This window comes from Toxotes jaculatrix, chromosome 1 (assembly GCF_017976425.1).
Source record: "Toxotes jaculatrix isolate fToxJac2 chromosome 1, fToxJac2.pri, whole genome shotgun sequence".
Lineage (NCBI taxonomy): Eukaryota > Metazoa > Chordata > Actinopteri > Toxotidae > Toxotes > Toxotes jaculatrix.
In genome coordinates, this window is record NC_054394.1 from 20,390,974 (window position 1) to 20,418,604 (window position 27,631).

The window sequence follows — 27,631 nt, forward strand, 5'->3', positions numbered from 1 at the left end:
CTGCCAAAGCACTTTGGACCTTTGAAGAGCCTATATTAAGTCACTTACACCATTACCATAACCCAGTGCTAAAATGACATCTAATATGAATTTATATCAGCCATAAAGTATTGGTAAATTTATTCTACATTTACTGAATGTGGTCTAACTGAGTATGGATGAGTTTATCATCCAGTAGAGCCCTGAAGAAGAAGAACATCTGGAACAGATGTGTATTTATGCAAGCATCTGTGTGTGTTGTCAGTTTTTTAAAGCACAAAATTGTAAGTTCTGTACATAGTTTTCTCTGGAAGTGTGTGTGTGTGTGTGTGTGTCTCTTTTGTGACAGAGAGAGAGAGAGAGTGAGAGCACCAAGCAGAAAGCACTCTTCAATTGAAACAGCAATTTCCTCTGTAGCAGCAGGTAGCCAGGTCTTCATTTGTAAAAGAAGTGAAAGAGAGAAGATTCTTTCTCTCCATTCTCACTTTCTCTCAGGAAACTCACAGTGAACTCCATATTCCATCCTTGCTTGTCTGCTTTTAACTTTATATTCACCAGACAGGTCTCATTTTTTCCCCTTTTATTGTGAAACATGAGTCACAAGCAGAGGTAAGATTTAACTCTAAAGGCACAGGATGAAAATGTGTGATGTAAGGATTTAGACAATAATATGTGTGTGCATATAGGCACCTACGGAAACATAGCAGAATGTATTTAGTAACGGTTTCATCATGATTACTAGATCAACCTGTTAAACAAAAGAACAATTTTAATATCATGAAACAGAATTACTTAAACCCTTACAGACTACCATTTTCACACTGAAGACAATAAAAGGTGATATGACGCACTAATTAAACAACAGTCCACAGACATCGACATTACTGTTTAACTGGTGTTACAAGAGGGTTTTTTGTTGTTGTTTTTTTTCAGAGCACAGCTAGCAAATATTGCTTTTCTATTCTTTAAAGTCCCTTCAGCTTATGTTTGGTTTCTTTGGAAATCTGCGCTGCCTGATTCTGTCAAAGCAACATGCTGCTGAATCACTTTGCCTTCAGTCAGTCAGTCACAACAGCTACAAGTTACAATTATTAAGTATTTTAATAGAAGACTATGTAGTAAACTTTAAAAAAATAACAGCGGTCCAAATAATGATAGCAGTGTTTCTTAAGTCCACCATATAGCAAAAGCAGTGAGAGTGAATCAGAACAGTAAAGTTGTGGGCCACACAGCGAAATACTGAGCTGAAACTTGGTATAACCAAACATGTTTTTTGGAGAACTTTTGTTTACGTAGCTTTTTGTCTGTTTGGCTAAACCTCAGAAAAAAAAAGAAGAAATGGAAAATATATAATATATAAAAGATCCAAAAAAAAAAAAGGCAGAGCAGATGGAACAAGAAAGACCACTTAAAAGTTTGAGGCTCACAAAGAAGCCGTCAAACAGTCATAATGCAGAAAAATTGAGGTATTTTGTAGAATATGCAGATAATTTTTCAGTTATGTAGAAACTTTAGAAGACTTTAACTGCAGGGTAAATGAATATTACCAAAACTACCAAAAAGAAAAAGCAGCTACAGCTAATGGCATTGCGTGTGGCGACTGGATTTTGCTTGTAGGATGCATCGGTACTGAAATTAACTTGAAATAAGAGAGAACATGATGCTCCACCTTTTCAGAAAGCTACTGCCTTCACTCCCACTCCACCACTTTTACCACACACAGTGTACATACCCTTTTGCCATTAAATGATGACACTTGTAGTTACTAAACAGCTGAGCCTGCAGCAAACATACATCAGAAAAGGAGGCATTGGGAATTAAACAATGCACATGCATGTCTACAATTTTGTAATGGTTAGAGTGTGAAATCTGGGCATGGTGAACATTTCTTACTATCAGTTTAAACATGGAATTATAACCTCCTTGAAGAAACTGGTCCTGGCTGTGGAAGAGATTGGTCATTGCTGTGTCATGTTTTCACCCCTCCACCTACTTTGAATGTGGGAGACATCACTGATTTTGATCATCACTTTCCCACACTCGAATAGAATTTACTCATTCATATGCAAAGGGGATCAGTGGAAATACTTATTTGTCTCTTACTGCATTTAAAGAAGACCTGAATTGCTATGTTAGAGCTTGACTGATGCTCTTGTGTCCTCATGGTTCTTTTCCACTGTGATCAGTCCTGTCTTCCCTTCTTCTTTTTTTCTGTTGAGGCCTGAGTGTCTAATGCACTGGTGTGAACAGAGGTCATAACTTAGAATTCAAGGCAGAGAGACATTAGTATTCCCGAGGCCCACACTCTGACCCAGCCATCTGCTGTTTTCGGACTACTTCTCTCGCCCTCTGTCCTCTCCTCAGCCCTGCTTTTAGGCACATACACACAATACACACACTACACATACACACACTACACACGCACACTTTTAATACATGTGTCTGGAAAACAGGGGGAGTGGCTGAAGGTAATTTAAAGCTTTATCTTACTGTAGCTAAAGCGTTTTGTGGCAGACATGAATAGGTCTGTCCGCGGAGACAGCCGTGCGCAAGTGGTCCCCAGCTGCAGCTCAAAACAGACAATTGGGATACTGCAGGCAGGCAGGCTGCTATGCTGCTGTTAGTACTGCCAGTGTGTGTGTGTGTGTGTGTGTCAAGCCTTTTTTAGTAACGAAGGTAACAGCATGAATCACTGCCTACATTTCAGTGCATTTATGTGGGAGACAGATACTTTGTGTGTGTGTGTGTTTGTGTGCATGTGTGCACATACGGGTGTTTTCTTTAGCCTCTACATTTCTATTCAGGTTCCCATGGGGCTGGAGCATATTCCTGAATGCATCAGGTAGAAGGCAGAGAGACAACCTGTCCAGGAGATACTCACTCAGATACAGTCTTTTAAACTTACATCCGCAACCATGTGCAATTAGAGACCTTGCAGGAGGAAGCCACAACGTACCATTCTTCACGCAAGACTTATGTTGACACATTAAAGTTGTTGAAGAAGAGCCATGACAGTGACCTAGGGTTTAAGATGCTGACCATGTAATTGCAGTATCCTCAGGTTGAGTCTGACCGAGTTTCTGCCAGTTCTATTAAAAAAAAAACTGCCCAAAAAGCAATCTTTAAAAAGAGTTGTAGTGCAAGAAGAAACTATTTTATGCAGCTCATCAGTAGCAGGGGGTGGATGGGGAAGGTAAAAAAAAAACCCCCATAAAACCAACTCTCAGGAGAAACTCTGAATTCCTTCATGATTAAAGTTAGAGATACAATCCAATAGATTTAATATTACTTCCAAATTTGTCTGCAGTGCATGTCCCCTAGAATTCATCTGAGACACGAACAGATGCAAAAAGGTGTCATTTTGGTCTAGGCTGTGAGGATTTAGATGAAAGTCATGGTCAAAGCCGATTTCAGCTATCAGATGCTGATTGCGTTGCTCCACATCACCTAACGTAACCTAATGTTGCCTAATGCTTCCTGTTTGAAGTTGCACAAACCACAGAGACTACAGCACAGGGCCAGCTTACTGCAGACATCCACATGTGTTTTTCACCTGCATCACAGGAAATTACTAGTCAGTAGCCTGAATTCAACTCCATACAACATTGCAGAGACGATCAAAACAACCGAGGCAACCATTCCAGTGGAAATATGATTGCAATTAATCTTGTTACAAATTGAGAATGTGTCAATATTAATATGGTAAAATAATTGGTAGGTAGGGCCCCGTTACAGACTTCCTTCTACGGCAATTCAGCATCAACAGCCGCTGGCTTGAGCTGATTAGAGCCACCTGTGTGGTTACACATGGCCTGATGGCACAAGAATGCCAGCTGCTGGCTTAGAGGGTTTTCAAAACTCTATTATCATTTAATCACCAAGACCTTAAACCAGGTGGGAAGATCTGGTTGTTTGCAGTGAATCAAAAAAGCTGACAATGACCCGATAAGCAAGGCATTGAGCTTCCCTTACCCTACAGCTTCACTTTCTATTTTAAATTAAGGATGTTTCGTTGAGCTGCGGGCATCACTACTAATAATTAGGATTCTCTCTGTAATGACAATATTTTGAAGAGGATGATTGTAAGCATTGATTAAAATGGACTAATAGATAAACAAATTGAAAATAATTATGAAAGCCTGGCTGTACTTTCTAAATCTGTTCTAATGGTACTAAACATGTGGGGCAGATCTTCTGTATGTCTTCTTATGATGGCATTACCGTTCTTGTACAAACGCATGCAAATTCAATAAACACAGTTAAATCTGAAGTACATGCCAGACAAAGCAGATTTGGGGAAAAGCCACCTGGCTAGGGACTTATAGGATTTCCAAATTTACATGGAAATCGTAGTGGCACAAAAAAAATAAATAAATAAATAAATAAACAAAAATGAGGCAAGAGTCGCAACGATACCATACCAGAAAACGAGGCCTCATGAATCTGGGAAGCCAACAAAGAGGAGGTCAAAGGCTATCAGTCCCCAGGGGATGCAGTTACCCATAGTTACCAATCCTCACCCTCAGCTCTAGGGAATTGGACGAGGCGGGGCCGGGTCTCTACAGGAGGATGCTGGGATATAATGTGGAGAAAGAGGGAGGGTGGAGTCAGGGAGGTCCATGCTGTGTAGCAGCTGGTGGGGGAAGGGAGGAGCGAGGAGCAGTGGGAGGGAGGGAAGGAGGGAGGATGGGGCCGTGGTTACAGAAGCTCCTGGTGCTATTGTATACCACATCCCAGCTCAGGACCTCAGGTAAGAGACACTGTCTATACACGGTTTCCTATATGAGAAGAAGGTCATTTTAAAGTCATTGGCTAAAGTTTGGAGTGAAAAGCTTTTATGAGCTCTTTTAAATAAGGAACAGATTTCTTCATTACATGTACATGTTGCTATATTTCATCAGGTGTATTGAACATGGGTGCCCATGTGTCTGTGTGTGCATTCACATATACTGTGATCAGTAACCTTCATGTTAGTTGTGTTGTTTAGAACCAGTCAGCCCAGTGCATGGATGTTGTGTGCACATGTGATCTCAGTCCCCTGACTTGGGTACCTGAGGAACAGCCAACTGCTGTGTATGTGTGTGTGTGTGTTTGTGTATGTGTGTGTGCTTCTTTCTCTATTTGTGTTTTAGGGCGGATGTGTTTGTCCCAGGTTGTGCAGAGCTAATTAACTGGTGTAATCACAGGTGATGGAAAATGTAATTATGGTGAAGTAAAATGGGGGAAAGTAGCAACAAGATCCCTCTGAGGGAAGTTGTTTATGGCAACTGGATGGCACAGCAGAGTGAGGATGGGGACAAAATGGATGACAGGGCACCGAGGGCACACCTGACATGGAAATATACAAAACACATCCTCTGAACTTTTTTTTAGTTGGTTGTTAAAATGCAGCAAAAGTAATATAAATGTGCTCTTATGGGTCTAATCCTGTTATTTGTTTGGGTGTGTTGATGTTAGTTTGCATGTGGTTTTTTTTTTTTTTAATCTTGTTCATGATTTATAGGATACCTTTATCTTGTTTGGGTGCCTTTTTTGTACTGGGGAAAGTAAACCTAATACTTTCTATCCATTTGTTTTTACTTGTCACAGTTAGGCCATTCTTGGTTGCTCTGAATATAAATATAACCAATGCATGAATACCTTCTTGTTCCTTTGACTGTATCGTCTATTTAAAAGACTGGCCTTTTGGTCTTGTCCTATATTTAGCCTTTTTTGGGAGAAAGTGGTACACTTAGTGCTAAGGGTACTGGGCTTTAGTATTGCTAGTTTTGTTTTGTTTTTATGCTTCCTCGCCGGCGACAGCCATAGCCAGAGGGATTGTGTCGTGATTTATTCAAATTAGGCACAAATGCTTACCTGGACACAAGGACGAACTGACTAGATTTTGGTGTTCAAAGGTTAAAGGTCACTGAACTCACGTCCATCCCATTCATGTGAGTGTGATATCTTGGAATGCACTGAGGGAACTTCATTACATCTGGCACGGGCATCTACCTGGACTCACAGATGAACTTATTAGGGTTTGGTGGTCAAAGGTCAAGGTCACTGTGACCACACAAAACACGTTTTTTGCCATAACTCAAGAACTCACATACTAATAATGATAGAATACACTCAATAACTTTTATTAAATTCCTTCAAAGTCTTTTGTCTTTATTTTGGAGACGTGCCTAAAGGTTTGCCAAATAGTAACATCTACCCTCTGGATATTGATGCTTCAGACCTTGTATAGGAATAGTCTTCATTGTCTCCCAGGTTGACCATTCTCACTCAGAAAGCAACTGAAGAATCAATAAAAGTCTTTATTGATTGATCATCTGCAAGCCCTGTGGTATCAGTTCACATGTGGAGCACCTGCAGTATGTGGAGATGACCTTGATTTAACTATTGATTTTTTGTGTGGCAGTGTTCTACTAGATTTATATGAAGGAGGTATGCTTAGAAAGGTTCCATTCTTTGTGTCCATTGTTCTAAAGTGGAGCCTGTGCAATATATTGAGCACACTGTTTTGTATTTGAAGCCAAGGTTGTGCTATGTAGGCACAAAAAAAAGTTGCTCTGATTGTGGATAAAGTAAACCAGAGACTGTCGTGCTCAATTACAGGAATAGATTGTTTCATCAGGCAGTGAGAATATGTTGCAGCTGTATGCAAAGTGAGTCAAAAAAGAGTGAGAGAGATAAATGGAGGACCATGTTTGTAACAGTGTACTATATGCTCCAAAGTATATGAGGGGTGATACACAAGAGATTTAGAGTTTTAGTCTTTGTACTTAAAAGCTTGAAAGCTTACTGGCTTTAGCCCTAAACGTTTTATTTAATTCAGTTCTGTTGTAGTATGTTTCTCTCTTGTATATGCAGTTGCAGTTGTATTTGATATTGCTCTAAAGCTGTGCCCCTGTGTCTCTGTCTGTTTCCCAGGATCACACCAATAACAATGCATGGCTTGTAAGCCGCCAATCATGGCTCATAGGAAGAGGCCAGGGACTAGCGGAGGAAACAGCATGGCTGCTCCAGGCCCTGTCTCCTGCCCCCCCCCTCATCCTACGGAGCCATGTGATCTGAAAGCCCCTCCCCCTCGGCAACGCCCTGTCCGCTATCCCAAAGAGTCACATGATCCGAAACCCCTCCCACGTTCCTGCAAGGCACAATATTCTTCTCCCAAGTCTCAAGATGTGGGTCGCAATCATCCGGAAGTGAACGTAGACACAGAGGCTGAAGTGAAGCGATACAGCAACCAAGCAGATGTAGAACTGGAGGATCAGCGGCCAGCAACACCCTCCACACCAGAACAAGATGACCATGACCAGGCGGACTTCCACGGTGGAGCTGACAGCCTAGATGATGACTCCAGCTCTGACTATATCAACAACACCTCAGATGACGAGGAAGACTACGATGACGGTGAGTGCGACGTCAATAGTCATCCTTATTGTATGCATTGAAAGAGCACGGCTGCTCCCACCCTTGCTATAAATCATGCAGTTTGGTAAAATGCACCTACAATATGTTTCTTTTTGAGCATACCTGATGTCCCACATGAAAACAAACTTGGAAACCACGCCTCCCAGTGTTATGTAGTTGTTTGAGATTAATAGACAGCATCAAAATTTATTTATTTTTTTATTTTTAATAATCAAGCCCTAGATGTTAAAATACATGTCTGTTTACGATAATAAATTCTCCAGGACTGGCAGAGGAGGATGAGGGTGTGACTTACTACATCCGCTACTGCCCAGAGGACGACAGCTACCTGGAAGGTATGGATTGCAGCAGCCAGGGAGACTGCAACCACAGCCACAGCCATAGCCATAGCCAGGGAGACTGCACTGGCACCATGCACCCAGTCGGACCCCACACTGATGAATGCCAGGAGGCTGTGGAAGGATGGGTCGAGGAGGGAGAGGGTGAGGGGGAGGTGAGAGAGGAAGAATGGGTGGAAGATGAGGAGGGAGAGGAAGCAGTGAGGGAAGAGTGGAGAGAAGAGGAAGAAGAGGTGAGAGAGGAGTGGAGAGAGGGAGATGAGGAGGCGAGGGTGGAGTGGAAAGAGGAGGACCACGTCAGGCAGGAGCAGTGGGTGGGACGAGAGAGGCACAGGGTGGAGGAGTGGGGTGAAGGAGAGGGGGAGGTTCGCTGTGAGGTAGTGGAGCAAGATCCAGACGAGCAGATATACAATGGAAGACCAGAACCCATCCTGGACCATCACCATCATCACCACCACCAACCCTCCCTGCAAGACACCCTGCACACCCGAGAGGAAGAGGAGGAGGCAGAGAGCGAAGAGTACTGCCCTAATGAGGATGAAGATGAGGAAGGTGAAGAGGAGGAGAGACATGGAAGAGCCTACACTGGAGACTACTATGCTCCCGAGGACAATGGTAACTCAGTGCGAGTCTCTCCATACCGTAGCCGTAAAGTGCTGGTGGTAGAGGGGGAGACGGGGGAGGAAGCAGAGGAGGACATTGACCAAATTGTTGCTGAGATCAAGATGAGTATGAGCATGGGTAGTCTAAGCAGTGGTACTGACCAAAGTCCAGAGGAGCTGGTGCAGGACCCCACACCAAGTGACTACCCTCACGCTAAGCCTGACGCAGCCCCCTACCCACCGGCTCACCACCGCCACGACAGCAGGCCCAAGTCCCTGAATCTCCCCTCCATGCACCACAATAACCCCGACCTCCAGAGGGGCCTCAAGGCACATCCACGCTCCCCTGAAGACAGGCAGAGATGGTCACAGGAGCAGGTGAGCTGTTTTAGAAGCAGAGCATTGCTATTGTTTTACATGGTTCACATTCACTAAAGCTAGAATTATACTTGTGTGTCACCAAATATGGAGCCTCTTGTTTGGAATTCATTTAGAGTTCAGCATCTGAGATCACCTGTTTGTAGCACCACCGCAAAACTAAATGGATGTCATGCGTTATCATGCTACATTGTGGTTTAATCATAAGCATCAGAGTGACTGTGTTTACATTCTTTCATCCTTTCACAAGGTACAGTGACAGTGGAAAGGTTTGCCTTGTCTAGCTATAGACAAGCTGTAATCATGTTTACATTTCGTCCATTCAGTGTTAGAGAGACAGAAATGGTGATCAGATGGTTTGCTTTGGAAATGGGCTTTGGTAGATTGCAAACTTTTTCTAGCGTTATGAAAAAGGAGAAGATTACTGAACCTTTTTTTAAGCTTTTCTTGAAATGGTCTTTACTATCAACAGTCTTCACAGGCACCATAAACTTGTGGGAGAGAACACAAAGTCTCAGTTTCCTCATGGTATTTTTGTAGCCACCATAGCCCCATGTATTTATACATTTTGCAAAACGATGCATGAAAGTGCATATTAGCTGTTGTGTGCATAGACCCCATTGCGACGCTATAATCCCTAGCGTTACTATAAATACAGCTTTACTGCAACAACATCCCAATAAAGATTTTTAGAAACAAAATTATTCAAGGAAAAACAAATTTGGTAGCTGATGGTGATTAATGCAGTCAGTAATAAAGGACATTGTTCCCCATTCCCTCCAAAAAAGATTAAATTTTAAGCTTATGCAGTTTAAGTCATGTGCAAAATGTATTTGTGGTTACTTGAATATAAGTCTCATTAAATTTCCCACTGCAGGCTGCACAGTCACAGAAGTCAAGGTACAAAGGCTTCAAGATGAATAGGAGCAAAATGACACCATAACAGCAGTGTTAATATGGTCAGAGCCTATGCAGAAGATGTACTGTATACTGTATATTCAGGCTATTGTAATGCTGTGTAGCAGAGACCCTTGTCACTGGAAATGATTAAAAGAGCTTTGTGGTGTGGAGCTGGAAATGAGTTACAGGTGACATGTTACTCATTGCCATCCAGAGGATAGCTGGAGCCTCACCCCTCCCCCATGTTACCTTGAGATGTCCCCCCCTCCTCATCTCTCTCTCACACACAGACCTGGATGAGTGCACACACACTGTACAGACACATCAATACACTCAAACACACGCTGAGCTCCCCCATCTTCTAAAAGTCAGATGGTAAAAGGAGAACAGGGATAGTCTCCTGTGGGCATCCTGCTGATACACACCTGCTCCACAGTGTGCACATGTGCTTGTACATTTGCTGTGTGCAACTCATTTGTAGCACAGAACTGGGTCAGTCAGTGTAGCTAGATTAAATTGGAAGAATGTACAGTACACTGCAGATCCAGATGACTCCCAGACTCACTAAGATGATTCTGTGGTTTTGTCCTCTGTTATGAAATGAAATGTTCTCTGTGCTCCACTTCAACATGATCCACACGCACAGCGTGGAGCCAAAAGATTATGTTAAAAGAAGAGTTACAAAACAGAGGGAGGTCATCTATGCACAGTCTGCTGGTGTGATGTGTTTGACGAAAGCAAAGTATTACATAGTACTTCAATCTCATTTTAAATGGTGCTACACCAGTATGTCAGTGTTAAATAATGTGTTACCGTGTGTTACATCTTTTGCAATTCCCATAATATCCTGTATCAAATGAATGCTTTACTTTTTTCACACTCTCACTACCATAAAGGAATCCATTTCATTGGGCTTAGTTCTGCTAAAAGCAATTAATTTGTTATTTAAAATGTATGCTGTTTCTTTGTTTTTTTTGCCTAAAAGCTTAACATGTGTATCCATCAGACAGACATACAAAGTGCCCATAGGAATATAGTATTAATATCTTTAATTTTAAAGATTAGATGAATATTTTATCCTTATCTGAAGATGACATAAATTTATTTGCCAGGTGCAGCACATTTAAGTAAAGATTGCTCCAGTAGCGCTTGTCGGTCAGACAACGGAGCACTTTTGTAGATGGATGTAGTGGCCTCAGAGCTACTATTACCTGAAGATACTATATGGAAAAATAGCATATGCCACATAATGTTAGTTTGAACTTAAAGTTGATTTGATTAACAGTTACATGAGTGCAATAGCACACAGTTACAAAATATCCTGTTAAATTTGTCCTGTTCTGTAAACATTGGTAGAAGCTGTTGGATGAATTAAAATTGATGTTTTACTGATTTATCGATGATAAAGTTCCACATGTCCTGTTTGATATTAGCTATTGCAGATGAAGGCATGTACACGGTTTGACTGGATCCACTTGGGAAAGTTTAGCACTCCATCCCACCAAACAACAACACAAATCTCATTAATGTAATGGTTGTTTGCACAACTGAGTTGGGCAGCATGATGAATATTGATCAGGACTTTATGTTTCCCTCTCTTTTTGCAAAGGAGGCCACTAATGTCATGTGGTGATTAAATTTCAGTTCCAGATGCGTAACAGCATGGCCTGTTCCTCTGAATTTCACGTTTTCACTGCCACTCCGCAAGGAGATGGAGGTTTTACTGGCAGCAGGATGTTCATATCAGCCAGTAATACAATTGAATGGTAATGTTCAATTGTGGACTATATAATGGATATCCAGGGGAGTAAATGTAATCCTCCCTCTGTGTGATTACATGCTGGATATAGTGTATGTCCATATATGTGATGAGAAATGAGATGCAAGAAAGAGCTGGCTGGAGGAAAAAGTGAGAGACAGGACTTAACTATGTGCCAGTCCACAGCAACCCAGACTGCTTGTGTTCTAGTCCTACTAACACATTCAAAACCGACCACATCAGAGTCACATGACCTTTCTTTCAACTTGTGGCCCGGTGGCCCATTCCAGCTAGCAACAGAACCAGAAAGGAGATGTTGTCCATGTCTTATTCTGTTTTTCCCTGTTCGGATTCTTATCCACTCACACGTGTTCTTCTGTGTTCACCTGCCAGGTGAGCAATGGTGCAGAGCAACCCAGAAAACAGCAGCGCTCCGACCTCAACGTTCCCCTGGAGAACAACAATGTACCAGAGGTAAGATGTTGCTGGATATTCTGTCGCAGTGTTTCCTTCATCATCATTTTGATCTGTTGTGAGGTTGTTTACAGTTTAGACAGAGGTTGTTGTTGTTTGTGTGTGTGTGCATAGATGTGTGTGTGACTATCTGAATAAATGAGTAATTGTGTAATTACAACCTCAGCTCATGTCCTCTGCTTACGGCGTGATATCGTCCTGGTAATTGAGCAGCGTGTTTGCTTGCGGTTTTATGAGAGCCATTTTTCACTGAGATGTCTGCAGTGATGGCTCCTTGTACAAGCTCCACCCATATCACTTTGTCCTTGGGTGGAGTAAACCTTATGAATGTGCAGTGAGCGGTTTAGAGGATCCAGTTGATCCAGTGGGGTGAGTGTTTGAATCTCATGAATAGCATCACAATTCACACCCCTCTCTGTGGCCATTTTTTGTCTATAGCTTCCTCCTCCCTTCTTTACATGCTCTCTCTTCAGTTATGTCAGTGAGGGAAATGGATGAGTAACGCTTTGTCACCCTCACTACACCCACTTTTGCAGTGCCCTTGAGCAAAGTTCATGTACCCAGTTTCCGCAGCAGTAATGCAGGTGTAAATGCATGTAACTGTGTGAATGTGGGGCAGAGTATTGCTGGAAAAAAAATAGAAATGTTTGAATATTTATGATGTCTATTCTGAGTAAAAGCACCAAAGGGAATTTCTCTACAGGGATCAAGAGTTCAGCTGGTCTTGTGTCCATACAGTGCGTGACTAAATTTTAAGAGTATTTTGCCTCATCGATCGTCTAAAGCAGGTGAGGGGGATTGTTTTGCATCACTGCATTCAAGCAGAACCGCATTTAACCTGCTGCTGAAAGTGATATTGATGCCCATGATAAAGTCATAAAAACAACAGTCATTGATGTAGCAGAATGACATCTTAAACAAGTACTTTCAAATTTTAAACGTCAACGTACACATGCTGTTCACACAGGATTTGTTGTCATGGCAGTTGAAAACCACCTACTGGCCGAAATAGCAGAAGGCAATCATGTCTTGCACAATTTGAGGGTCAACCTGCATGTTTGTGGAAGGTCACAGACGAATCACAATCACTGTCTCAGTAAAGAGACAGAAATGGTTTTTACACGATGGGGTGTTTCTTTACCTTGCGGATTCTCTCCTCATCCATGTTTTCTTATCCTGGGGAGTAAATCAGCAGGCTCCCCCCGTGCATCACGTCATAAATTCAGTCAGATGCATCAGTCAAGGCCTGATACAGACCAGCTGAAAAATAAAGGAATTACTGCTTGATTCCATGATCTGACATATGCTGTTTGAAAACAGTATAGCCTAGCCAAACAACATTTCACAGCGTGAAACGTAAAGCTTTTGATTGGTTTATTTGAGACTGTAGAGGCATGTTTAATTCATTGTAAACCTATTCACAACAGTTTATCTGCCATATCCTGGTTTTGTCTTCCAGCCAACAAAGAAGGTTGCGTCGTTCCCCAGCTTTGTCGATGGTAAGTTAATCTGTCCGCACACCTGTTTGGTGATGAAATCAAAATATTGTAATTGCATGGAACGACTCCAAGTATTGCTTTGCCTTCAGCCTGTCACATCACAGGCCTGATATAACTCTTCCAGTGCTCTTTCCCTACCTCTGGGCGGATGCTCGGCCTAATAATATGTGAGGGGCTTAGTTGCCTGTCTGCTCCTTCAGATCATGACAGCACATTGTGTCCCTGAGTGGGTGTCTGAGAGTCCACATCTACATATCACAGACACAGATTAATCTCAGCCCAGCCTCCCACCAGCACTGCACTTCCATTAGCTCACAGCCAGTGGCCATCTCACTGCTCAGTCCCACCCAGCCTGTTATCTCTCCATCTCCAGAGCAACAGTGTTTGGCTCTGTTTTTCCACACAGCACGTCGACTGTGGTGATTACAACACCCTCTCCACTGCACACCCGACCCTTTCAGTCCAAACACATTCTGTCCTTTTCTGTGTCTCCCCGCTAATCACCATCTTTTCTGCCTCTCCCTGGCCCAGTCCCAGGACCCTGCGAGCCAGAAGACCTGATTGATGGAATTATCTTTGCTGCTAACTACCTGGGTTCCACTCAGCTGCTGTCTGAGAGGAACCCCTCCAAGAACATACGCATGATGCAGGCCCAGGAGGCTGTCAGCAGGGTCAAGGTATTCACAAACACACCCACTCACACCCAGGCACATTGACTCAAACATGTAAACACACACAGCTTGGGCCATGTTTTTGTCCTGAAGGTATCCAGTGGTCAGAATCATGCAGAGAAACAGACCTCTCCTTAATCAAAAGGCCATTTTTTTTTTCAGTTATGCTGTCGTTTTCCCTGGAGGACCTATACAGATCTGAATCTTTCGTCCTTGTTTAGCCAAAAAGTTCCAGGAACTAACTTCAGGGACTGAGAGGGCATTTCCACTGCACAATCTTTCCGAGGGGACAAGTGACCTTTCAAGGAACTCAGGAACTTTACCTGCATTTTGACCGGAGCAACCAGAGACTTAATTTAGCTCCTGTACAACAGTTTCAGGTGAACAAGAGTCTGTGGTCCGGGGGTAATATATTCCAGTGGGGGATGGAGTCTGCAGGGCCTCATTCACAAAATAATGAACTAATGGGTGCTGCTAATATTAATAGTATTAAAAGCAAAAAAAGAGTGATATGGAGAGAGTGAACGAGCTGAGAGCGAAACAATTGAACAAGACAGAAAGTCAGGGTCGAGAGAGCCAGTGAACGAGTGTGAGAGAGGGAGTGGCAGTGAGAGAACAAAGAGCATAAAGAAGAAAAACAAAACTTTGTTCTACATCAGAAAAGAAATAACCAAGTCTATCGTCTGTGTGGAGTATTCAGTGTCCTTTTTCTTAATTTATTACAGTGCTGTATTTTTTATTTCATTGGTCCAATTTTGCCTAATTTTATTGATATTTCTCAAAAAGTTTCTTTTCGTAGTCGTGGACTCAGAGGCCAGGAGACCTAGTGTGATCAAGTACGTTGTTTCGTGACATGATGACTTCATGCAGCGCTGATGTTTTGGTGCACAGTTGCTGCCCCAGACCACAGTCTCTTTTATCTGCCTCTCATGTGAACACAGGCTTGGCTGTATTACTAAATATTGAATGACCTCTTGTGTAGTGGTCTACTTTTAGAAACTTACATGTTGTAGTCAGACTTGTCACTGGTGCAATGGATACATGTGAGTATGGCTGTCCAGCGGGATATGTCAGGAATTAAGTTTGAAATGTGAGGTCAGCTTTCATGATGAAGTTCCAGGTGCATGATATCAGCAAACATCAGAGTGGCCTGAAAAAGTAAATAGGAGCCAGTATCGGTGACCTGTACTCTGTGTCCAGTGATAAGATCTGTTTCAGCCTCTAAGATTGGGCTTATTGCCTTTATTTTAGCCACATTTTGCTGGTTGCTTATTTTTGTATAATGTTAAGTAAATAAACATGTCATTTTATCCTTTAATTAAAGGACAGACTCAGATGATTAAGACCCTGTCCTTATACTTCACTAGTCCCAGCACTCATCCCTATCCTTTAATTTTACATGCTTCAGCGTACTGTAATTTGTCCCACTTGCACTTAGGATCGAGGGTTAGTGCTTCTCATGCCGGCTCAAAAATGAGTCTTAATATATATCAAATTGTGGCTGACGAGGGCTAGAAACGGCTACTGATGCTTGCAAGTATTTATATAATCATGCAGATCTGTTGGAAGAATAATGGGGATGCGACTGTGTAGGCCAATACAACACCAGAATTTTGGTACAGATGGAAAAACAATTTTCAAATGTTGCGTGTTGTCAAGCACATTTCCCGTATGATACATTGGATAAATCTAAAACTGGCAAAATGAATAAATTGTTCATTTAAGTAAGTAAATATCTTATTAAAGAGTAGGTAAATACGACTATAAGTAGGACTTATGCATTCATGCATTATGGTACTTGACACTTTTACATGACACTTGTCTCTGAGCTGTAAGCATTAAGTATATGATCAGGATCATAACCATGAACATAACATGAAAGACTGCAACTGAAAGTCTGTTACAAAGTTATTGTAATCCACTACTTCTGATTGAAGTGGAATTTTGTAGTTAAAGATCCAACCCCAAATCCGTGATAACTCCACTCTGAAGGGTCACATTCCGATCAAAGGGCACTCTGAAACAAAGAAAAAAGGGTGACAGGTGAAAGTGAGGGGCCAGGGTCTTAAAGTCTTTTGGCTGGTTTTCGTCTAAAAGCCCCTTTTTCACCATAATCAGGATGTCTGCCGGCATCATTTCACATCTGTCCAACCCGTGTTTGATTCACTTGCTCACTCACTCTCTGTCATGCACAGTTGCCTTCCCTGCAAAAACTCTTGCCAGGATGAAACCATGGCAACTGCTAGCTTTCACCTTTTAGTGCTTACCCCGTCTTGGAACAAGTCCATTGAACAAGGAGTCGTCCATTATCTCCTTGATTTGTCCCTCGTGGACAAATTAATAGCTGTACACCAAACAACATTTAATCTTTGACATTGAAATGGACACAGTCAGCTGCACACAAACCCGACCAACCACGCACGCAGTGTATATCAGTCATACTTGTATATTTGCTTCAGAGCAGTTCACACCCAGACAACTAGTACAAGCACAAGAAGGCACTTAGACCTCTCAGTGTTGAACTGAGCAACAATAAGTATGCCAGGTAAATTGTAGCAAGGCTGTATAGGTTTTTTATGCAGATCTTTTTGGCATGTTGCTCTCTCTGTTTGATGTAATATTTATGCAGCTTCACTCCCCCCTCCCCTCCCCTCCACTCACACTTTCCTGCTGTCTACTCCCCCTCCTGCTCAGCTCCTCTTCAACAGAGCAGTAGATGCTGCTGAAAGCCTCAGATGTCTCTCTTGCGTGAGAGCTGATCACGGAGGAGTGAACTCTACAAAATGAAAACCCAAAAAAAGACTTTGGGCTGTTTACTCTGCTTTTTTTTCCACTAATGCTAGTCTTAGCAGTCACAGCTCCGCGCGGGGGGCTCGGGGCAAACAACCAGCCTCATGCTTGGAAATGTAATGAGGGTCAAGATAATTTCCTCTGGTCGATGGCAGAAGGAAAAGGGGGAGGGGGGCCAGTAGCTCAGCTTGAACTTTACACAGAAGGGGCTGATTTTGAAAGATTATAAAGTACTAAGAGTACTCCAAAAGATTGCTTATCTAAGGCCAACAATTGTAGGGCCACCTCCAATAACAGAATTCCTGATGAGCTAATCAAAAACATTAACTGCGTGAAGCTGCCTCCGTTTAGGTCTAAACTGTTTTAGTGATTCAGCCTTGTAATTTTTTTTTTCTTTTTTAATGCAGCCCAGACAACAAACCCCATAGGGCACAGTTTAAATTCTTGTTCAGACCTTTATCCCCTCCCCTGCGTCTGTGAGTGTTGTTGATTGTTTTCCTTCCTGGTAATGGTGTTTAGACAGTGACATGAGCATGGAAGGTGGTAGAAAGAGGGAACCAGACACGCAACCTGAATTATTGACAGTCGTCTTTGTAAGCTGTGGTGCTTTTAGAAATGGGAGCCTTACCGTCTGTCTTTCTTTTGAAAAATGTTCTAACCACAAAACTGATACTTGAAATGTTAAACTGATAAGAAGAAATAAACATCCAAAAATCCTCTAGGCCATCCTAACTGAGCTTTATATAGATGTCAGGTATGCAGGAACCTTGTCAGTTCATGTCTTCACGCTTTTGATTTGCTGTGTTTAGAAAAAGCAATTATTACCTTCTGTAATTGCTGTTTTGATTTGTATTTGATAACCAACACGGCTGTGCAAACGCTATCTCCACAAACACACACACACACGCATCTTCAGGTACACACACACACACACCTCTCCCTTTTTTCCTCTATCTCTCTGTCACACTTTCTCTCTCTGTTTCTGAGAGCAGCGATAGCACACCGGCTGTTTGGTTTGAGGCTTTACTGTCTTACCTTCTTTTATTTACTTTCTTTATTTCCTCCTCCTCTTCCTCCTGTTTTTTGTGCTCCCGTATCCGCTGACCTTGTCCCGTCCCAACGCCTGCCTGCCTGCCTGCCTGCCTGCCTGCCTCCCTGCCTGCCTGCCAGAGGGTACAGAAGGCTGCCAAAATCAAGAAAAAGGCGGTGTGTAATAAACAGAGCAAAAAGAAGACCCTTAAGCCACTTTCCCTCCATTCTCCATCTTTTCTTTTCCATTTCATTTGTGCCTGTCTGTGTCTGTGTATCCTCTCCCATCTGTGTCTCGCACCTTTCTGGGTTCATTCATTAAGCTGAGCAAATCTTTGTCGGGTTCTTCCAGAACATTTTATGTGAGCGTCTATGCATTTTGGCAGTGACAGTCTTTCATAAGCTTAAAGGTGGTATCATTTTTCAAACTGTGGTCACACTAAAGGATTACAACTCTATCTAATATTTTATGGTTATGGTCAGTCAAAATGTCTCTATATCAGTAAAACTGGAATGGCAGATTTTAACCGGGTACATCATAAAATGTTTTTGTAAAGGGGACTTTTTATATTATAGGAGTTGTGTTATAAAGCAGAAGACTGAGGAACCGCTGAAACCGAATTTAGTAACAACTCATGACATGATTTTATGTGTAACCACAGTGACCACAAGGCAACAGGAGACGAGTGAGCTGGACACTATGGGAGAAGCTTCAGCCTATATTCTTTCTCAGGTTTCTCCTAATACAGTTATCACCATGCAATAACCTGTGGGAGAGAACTGTAAGAACTGTTTCATGTGAGCAGAAATGTATTTTTAAAGGTGTAGAGGCACATTGTAAGTACAAAACATTTAGGTATTGTACAACATTAACAACTTACCCAAGCTCTAATATAAAAGTTCTGTTTGATGTACAATTGATTCCTGTTTTTTTCCTCTCCAACTGAGAGGCAGGAATGATTCAAGTGATACAAGTTCTATTAATAACACTTTTAGTTCATTTATTTTTCTTCTCTTAAGCAGAAGAATCAGAAGCTTTGGAGGATTTGGTGGCGTTGTGATCGTGGTTTTTGAGCCCACAGAATCACATTATGAATATAGCATCTGGAAATGATATGAGAAATGACAATACTTTGTTTAGTTTAGGTTTTGCTTGCAAAAAAAAAAGCACAACATACTGAATATAATAACCTTTTTCCGCGGGGCTAAAAACATACAACTTCATTTCAGATAAGAGAACAGCAAGAAACATCACTTAACCCGAGTAGTTTTTCATACTTACATCGCCATTACCCATAAGTAATTTAAATTATGTATTCAGGAGATCCTAATTCAGTGCATGCCTAATTTTGTGTGATTAACATCGTTTACACCAGCTAAAGCAGAAGATAAGTCTCACTCTAATTCTTATTCATACCTTGCTTCTTTTCACTCTGGTGATCCTGACACGGTGGAGAGAGGGATCAACCTCTGCTCTGACTAAGGAAAGCTCAAAAGAAGAATCATACAACAATTCAACAGTGTTTAAAGAAATGCTTATTTGTCAGGTGCCTCATGTTTGTGGTCTCATTTTCTTGTTTCATTGTACACTTGTGTTATATCTTTGTGTAACAACATTGCAACTTATCTTTAATCAAACATGTCACTTCTAAACATCAGGTTTTAGGATCGGCTTTCCGAACTGCAGAATGGACTTCTGTCTTTGTCATTTGTACAGGCAGAAGTCCATCAGGAGAAGCTGATTCTCATTCCTCCTCTAACAATAACCTCGGCAGAATGTTACGCATTAAATCCACAGGACAAGTTGGATTTTGAATTGGGAGCATGGCTGCAATCGTAAATGCTCGCCAGTGTTCATAAATGAGCTGACTGTGCCCCATATGCTAAGCGCTGATTCAAAACTACAAGTTCATATCTGTCTTCAGGCTAAAGGCACCCCTGGAAACTTGAGCTTCTGAAATGAAAATAGACAAGGGAAAGATGTTGCACCCAAAAAGTGAATTACAACATCTAATCACATCTTTTTCTAAGCTTTCCATTTCCATTTTCAGATACTTCGTAGGGATACAAATTGAACTACTAATGTTTCAAGCCACAGTCTCAAATAAATGGTTCACTATTTATTAAATGAAGTATTTAATTACAGCTATGTGTGCTTTATTAATATTTTTAGGACTATTCCCTTATTTTAAATGCATTAGGGAATTTTTATTAACGTGAATAAAATACAATTTTATTGGTCTGCCGCACAAAGTGATCAGAAGGAAATGTGCACAGGCTTGTTCTGTGCTGAAGCTGCGTTGTTCTCGCTGGTGTAACAGCCAGCTGGTAAGGGTTTAGTGTTGAGCCGTTTCTCGTTTCCATGCCAGCTCGCCATCCTCGTACCAGGGACAGCTAATGTAAACGAACACCACTGCCAACTGCTTACTTTTTCTGCCTTTTCCACCTCACATTAAAACTTGAACAACCTGTCCATCTAACAACATTAACACAAACACCATTCAGGCAGTTGTGAACAACCATTTACCCTGAACGGTCAAGTTTGGTACAAAGACCTTGAACAGTCAAAGTGAAAAGGAGTTGTTCCTAACCAACTCCTGTTTTGTATGTTTCTTCAGAGTGCAGACGGAGATGCTCAAACCCTCACTGAGGTTGATCTGTTCATCTCCACCCAGAGGATCAAAGTCCTCAACGCAGACTCACAGGTGAGTACCGCCAATCATGTATACTTCATGTTTCCGTGTGTTTTCTCTTCAGCTTTTCTTGCCGTTTTATTTATTTATTTAGTATTTCGGCTTCCCACTGAGCTATACAAGGCCACACAGCAGGGGAGTGTTGTTGTGTCATAGCTATCATAAAAGCAGCTTAAATGTTGACACACGCTGCTTCTTATGAAATCCCACCACTGATTGTTATTTGGTTATATTAGGTTATTTGTTTGTTTAATCTCGTGACGTCACTGTCAGAATTCCCTTTAACCAGAGATAAGAATAGACCGTGCCAAGCCAAAAAATGTTGCACAAACATCTGTTCACGGAGGGTGACTCAGAGAGCGTGTACTGAGCAAGCTGTTTGACTGCAGCACAATCTGCTCTTGTTGTTTTTGTATGTTTCTTCATAGATGAAGAAACATGTTATGAATATGTATATCCAGCTAATGACCACACCTCTATTCGATTACCTATTTGATGATGCTGGGTTAGAATATGAAGAACATAATGTTTTATTCTGTTATTTTAGTGCCATACCCAGTGAAAAAGTCAAAAAATTCAAATTGAAGTTTGACTCTCTGAAGGTCTTTATGAATGAAAAATCACATTTTCCTGTCAGATTTTTTTTCTTATTCTCTTTTTTTTTGTTAACCATGCTTGTTTCTGCTCTTGCAGAAGCTTTATCAAAGTTTTTTTTTTTTTTTTTGCCTTTTAGCTTTAAAGCAAGCAGCTGTGTGAAGCAGCAGCACAAGTCTTCACAGGAGGTGGAGTCTTTAATACAAACAGAGATACTTCTGAGAGCTTTGCAGTTCATGAATAGAGCTTTGTGCTCACACTAACATTAAATATATAAGTGATAGATGATTCATTTGCAGTATTTCAGTCTTAGCCGCTGTCTGGCCGTCTGAGCAGCGTCAGATTATGTGTGTGTGTGTGTGTGTGTGTGGGCAGCCGCCTGGCAGAAACTAACGTGCTGCAATGCAGAGTCTATCTTCCTCTCTTTTCCATCTGGTTGCCACTGGTCCTGGCACTCCTGAGAAAGAGAGGTTCTGAGTAAAACGCCTTCTTTCTGCAATTAAAAGACTTGAAGCAGCTTATATGGGGTTTCTGACATTAATACATAATAGGAACAACTCCAAAGGTGGGCTGGAACAACAACACTAATTAGGCTAATGTAATAAAACCACCAGAAACAGTTAATGAGGCAAATTTAACTAAACTGAAATTTGATTTAGCGTATTATCCTAAAATATGAATAAATATAAGTTCCTTTCAAGAAACCCACAGATTCACATCCATGTCTTCTCTCAGTCATTAGGCCGAGTGAACAAACACGATTACACCATTCAAATCACTTGTTTCATCGATACAAACACTCTGATCTCCAAACCCCTTCTGAGTTTTTTTTGTGCACCTGTTCATTATTTCCAGATGAAAATGTGCTCAAGATCTAATTTACTGGATGTTATTGGGCTGTAATCAGATTATGCAGCAGTTTTGAATTCAGTCACAAGTGTTCCTGAATGTTTTCTAACAGCGGTACTTTCATCTCACACTCTGCCCTATAATGATTGTGCAGCATTGACAGAGAAAGGCATGAAATATGGTGTGCACAGGTACTTCTGTTCTCAAACATTATGCCAGACAGGCTGTTGGCTGAACCAGACGGATAAGGGCTTGTGTTGAAAAACCAGAAAAACAGTTGCAGAATATTCCCCACAGAAATGTTCGTACCAGATCAACACAAATAAAAATATCAGTGTGGAAATGTGCGTTAATACATTTTGTTAGTGTGATGCAGTGATTTCCCTATGTGCTTTGTCCAGGACAGAGTCACCAGAACATATTTGTAACACACACAGTTTCACCAACTTTATAAGTTGTAGTTTACTTTTTATAGTTTAGTGGTTTTCTTTACTGAGTTGCTTTTTCATGTAAATAACAAATCATATTTTCACAATTAAAAAAAAAACTTCTTGTTTATTCTTCTTGTTTATTTATTAATGGAAAAATACATTTGTTATATAGTGTTTATATTTTTCTAGGAGTTCAGAGACACTGATTTATTAAATGTCTTTGTGTTCACATATTCTTTGTTTCAGATGTTAGGTCCTGGTGAATTTTATTAGATTTCAGGGCTGCAAATCAAATATTTGTTTGATTTCAGTAAAATTAGTACAGTTCATACAATTACAGGAGTTTTTCCATTTTCTTTTTAGCTTTTAAATTCACAATCTGAAAGTGTGTTTAGTTGTAGATTATTATAAAAACACTGTGGTTGGTGTTTGAAAGTTGATTTTGCCTTTGAGATATGTGATTCTGCTTGATGTGCCTGCAGGAAACGATGATGGACAACGCACTTCGTACTATATCCTACATCGCTGACATTGGGAACATTGTGGTCCTGATGGCGAGACGCCGGATGCCACGCACAGCCTCCCAGGACTGTATTGAAACGACGCCAGGGGCACCCGAGGCAAAGAAGCAGTACAAGATGATATGCCATGTCTTTGAGTCTGAGGATGTAAGTGTGTCATGCGTGGTTAAGTCCACAGTCCTGCCTTGTCTGTTTATGAAAGAAATGATTTATTATGAATCTCCTTGACTTGGAGCAGGTGAGAGGTTACACAGATGAGAGTCGCCAAAGGAAGTAGTGTTGTTATTTTTCTGTTATTATGTAAGAGGACTCATTTGGTAGATGAATCCTCTTAAGATATTAAAGAGATGACACTTGTAATTGCTTTATAAGTGTTATTTGATTGTCACCAGTATTAATATTTTTCCTCCATTTGGCTCCAAGACATCATTTTATTATTATTATTATTATTTTATGTTTGCTCCATATTATTATAAGAGCTGTTACAAATATTCCGAAAAATGTTGTTGTGCGACCTTTAATAACCAATTAGAGCAGCCCATGGATGTGAAATGATGTAAATTGGCTGGGCATTTTTGATTTTTTATTTATTTTCTTACCACAGAGCTGCTGCTTGTCTTGTTGAAGCAGATTCAGCAAGACTTGGCAGCATGAACAATGTTGCACAGAGGAGCCAGCAACTCAGCGTCTGTGCCAGTCAGTATAAAGGCTGGACTCCAATCTGTCCTCGCTTCGTCTAATTTTGCTGCCAGGTTTTAAAGGCCGGCCAGAGTTATAATAGAACTATTCAGCTGCTCATCCATCAACTTATAAACTCTTTCTGTTATTGTAGCTCCACCGGCTGTATGCAGTGTTTGCCTATTTTTGACTTTTTTAGTGCTCTGCAAAACTAATTCACAGTGTATTGATTTTGACAGTTTGGGACATTAGTGTCTGCAAATTCTGCGTAAGATTTATATGTAAGTATAGAATTCAATTAAATAGGAAAATAGGGAAATATATCTTGCAAAATGAGGTACCCTTTTTACTCTCTTGATCTATATTATCTCTCACAGCCAGGATAAGTCTGCAGGTTTTCACTTTTACATGTTCATTTTACTAATTTCACTTTTTCCAAACTTTTTACTTTCCTTTGTAGCAGATATCTTCTGTACTGAAAGTAGTTTAAAACAGTATAGTGCATTCACCGTTTCTTTGTACTCAACCCTGACAGCCTCCATCAGATGAGCTCAGGTACCTCTTCGTCAATACCACCCACTGTATTTAAAAAAAAGTGTTCATCTGAGATTATTTTAAACTAGATGTTATTTTCAGTTATCTGATTGTCGGATATTTTGGTTATTATACAAGATTGGGTATTTAAACAAAATTGGATGTTGTTACAACATTTTTTGTCACATGGAACACAGCGATCCAGGGAAGCATCTGTTTATATTTAGTCCCAATTTTTTTTTTTTTTCAGTAGGTTTGCATAGTGCTAGTTGGCTGAGGATGGTTGCAGTGCAGTCCTCCTGTCGTGGCTGTTTATTGGTTTTTCTTACCATACTGACAGTCTCTGATTTGTTTATTGTTTTTTTAATTATCTGATCTTCTCCACTATATGTGCATGTACTCTCTGGTGAATGCAGACGTACCCACCGGAGCACTGCTGGTTAGGAATAACTGCTTTGGTGCTGGAATATCTTTGTATCTGAAAGCTGACACTTGATAAACTTAAATTGTGGATCATTCCAGTGCTGTTACTTTGTGTAGCTTTAGTTTTTCTGCTCATAGCCTTCATTAATTCCTTTTCATTGAAACCAGAGCAGCAAAATGTTCCTGAGTTTTTTTTCTGCTCGTCTCTCTCAATGGGAGCAAATAGTTTATGACAGTGAAAATCAATTTAGATTATGCCTTAACATATTCTTGGCACACTCAGTGCCGCTATTGTTTGATGCCACCGGATGTTTTTTTTTTTTTCTCCCCCCACTGTGCTGTTATTTATACACAGCTTCTATTGGATCTCCCAAGACAAGATCACAAACACATTGCTGCTTTTTCTGCACCTACAGGCCCAGCTTATCGCTCAGTCCATCGGCCAGGCGTTCAGCGTGGCTTACCAGGAGTTTCTGAGGGCCAATGGCATTAACCCCGAGGACCTGAGCCAGAAGGAGTACAGCGACATCATCAACACCCAGGAGATGTACAATGACGACCTCATTCACTTCTCCAACTCTGAAAACTGCAAAGAGGTTGGTTTATATTAAGTGTACAATATACACACAAATCCCTTGCAACTTAAAGACAGGGTCTTTCCTCTGCACGTCCTTTTTCACGTCCATTTTCTTTTTTTGGTTTGTGTCAGTGCAGAAAAAATGAGACATAAACGTCTCAGTCATAAACGTGTGGCACCCATCAGACTCATGCTGCAGGCCCATTGGAGAAACACACAAGTATACAGTAATTAATTAGACAGATTGAGAGGCAGATGGTACAGTAAAATCTACTCAGAGCATGTCAACTCACTGTTTAGTTCCTGTAGAATTTCTCCTTTATCTAACACTGCGCCCTAAAAGCATTACCAGGGGTTTTAAGAGAATTAGAAACCTTGAAACAGTATATGCCGTATGAGCAGAGAGGCTGCATGAGCACCACTGCACTACAGCTGCTATATCAGAGGCATGTGAGTAATTTGTAGTGAAGGGGAAACTGGGCTTTCTTGAAGCACTTAAGCTTCCTAACCAACTGTGTTGAGAATAACTTCATTTCTCAAGGATCCAAGGGTATGTACGTATACAGGAAGACAGGATTAAGATGTGCACAATAGCTGGCTGTGTAAAGGTCTGTGAATTAAAATACTGATGGAATAAATCACTATAAATAAATCACTTGTAATCTTTTTGTGTTTATCACCAACATAAACACATGTTCATGCCTAAACAGAGCTTGGTTTGTTCACTGAGATGACACCTTGGGAGGACGTTTGAGGTGCAGATTCAAATTGTTCATTAAGATGCTGCAGAAAAAAGGTCTGATATGGTCAGTGGAAAGTGATCAGGACATTTAGTCAAGTACTATACTTAAGTTTAGATTTGATGTTCCATTTTCTTCTTCTTTATACTTCTACTCCACAGAAATGTAGTACTTTTTACTGCACTACATTTATCTGACAGCTGTAGTTAGGTTTTTGCATACAAAACACACAAAGAGCTTATTGTGCCTCCACACGGGTGACAGCTGTGGCCGGAGACATTATGTTTTATGGTTGTGCAGCCATCCGTCCCATTCTCGTAAACGTTATATCACAGAAACTCTGCGACTAAATGCTAAATAGGGCGACTTAAGGTGAAGTGAATTATCTCATGTTACTGCAGGTATCATGATATTTTCCAGCCCTCTTCTCTGAGCTGCGGGGCTGCTGTTACACAACAGATTTCTGCTCTGATTTATGGAAGGGAGCTAGAGAAAGTCAAATTGAGTATCAAAAAGGAATCATGTTGTTGTAAGTGAAAACGGGTTTTTCACACAGTCACCAGCAATTTGTAGCTGAATCAGGTCCTTCTCAGCACAGCAAATACCTAAGGGAAAAGAGGCTGAAGCACACTGATGCAAACAGACTAATGTTTTTGACTTTATTGTGTCCTTCATCAGAGTAAAAGAGAAAACTCAGAGGACTCAGTAGTGAAAAATGTTTGTCTTTGCACCATAACATGCTCAGATCAATCAGTTCATAATGGCAGGTTATCAGTTTATGTACACAATAAAACATAAAAATGACTAACAAACTGTTTGCTCCTCCTCCCTCTCGTTCCCTCTCCACAGCTGCAGCTGGAGAAGAGTAAAGGGGAGATCCTGGGTGTGGTGATCGTCGAGTCCGGATGGGGCTCCATTCTGCCCACAGTTATCTTAGCCAACATGATGAACGGCGGGCCAGCGGCTCGCTCTGGCAAACTCAGCATTGGAGACCAGATCATGTCCATCAACAACACCAGCCTCGTGGGGCTGCCACTCGCCACCTGTCAGGGAATCATTAAGGTACGGAGGCACTGAAGATGAACACAAGAGTGTGGCTGTAAGAGGCAGCTGAAGCTGTGAAATACATATAATTTACGATTGCTTTGAAGCATTTAACCACATAATTAATGTGTGAAAATGAACAAGCTTTTTATGTTTGTGTGTTTCTCTGTGTGTTAAAGGGCTTAAAGAACCAGGTCCAGGTGAAGATGAACATTGTCAGCTGCCCTCCTGTTACCACCGTCCTCATTAAGAGACCAGACCTTAAATATCAGCTGGGTTTCAGTGTCCAGAACGGCATAGTAAGTTTTAATCTGACTTCTTTCTGACCACCATGAGAATGTAGGTGGATTACTTTGATATTAGTACTATTAACAAAAGATGTAATTAAAAAAAATTAAAATTAAAATTGACTGCTTTGTTGTGTTGTTCCCCTGGACAAATTGTTAACTTTGTGGTTTAGTTTGGTTTATTTTTTATACCATACAATACCGTACAGCACGTGCATGTTTCATATTCCTGTCTCAGTTAAGATTAATCTTCTCATTATTTTATTTCCTCTGCATTAGGTACACTGAAGAAACACTGTCAGTGCTGTGATAAATTGCTGTTTTGTCTCAGACAGTATTTACGCAACTTTTGCAATCACCGCTAAAAACATCCCACTTTTCTTAGCAACAATTTAACGTGCTGTTCGTTTTCCATTGAA

At 41.1% G+C, this 27,631-nt stretch overlaps 1 protein-coding gene across 2 annotated transcripts in view; it reads left to right on the forward strand.

Moving 5' to 3' along the window:
* Positions 1-27,631, forward strand: part of apba2b (amyloid beta (A4) precursor protein-binding, family A, member 2b) — a 56,911-nt gene that overhangs the window by 26,940 nt on the left and 2,340 nt on the right. For both annotated transcript variants that reach the window (XM_041044622.1, XM_041044614.1), the window contains exons 3-12: positions 6,898-7,380; positions 7,665-8,719; positions 11,772-11,852; positions 13,312-13,351; positions 13,883-14,028; positions 20,460-20,546; positions 22,891-23,076; positions 24,981-25,160; positions 26,731-26,943; positions 27,105-27,224. In XM_041044622.1, coding sequence (XP_040900556.1) covers positions 6,918-7,380; positions 7,665-8,719; positions 11,772-11,852; positions 13,312-13,351; positions 13,883-14,028; positions 20,460-20,546; positions 22,891-23,076; positions 24,981-25,160; positions 26,731-26,943; positions 27,105-27,224 — 2,571 coding nt within the window. In that variant the 5' untranslated portion in view covers positions 6,898-6,917. The remainder of the gene's footprint in view (positions 1-6,897; positions 7,381-7,664; positions 8,720-11,771; positions 11,853-13,311; positions 13,352-13,882; positions 14,029-20,459; positions 20,547-22,890; positions 23,077-24,980; positions 25,161-26,730; positions 26,944-27,104; positions 27,225-27,631) is intronic.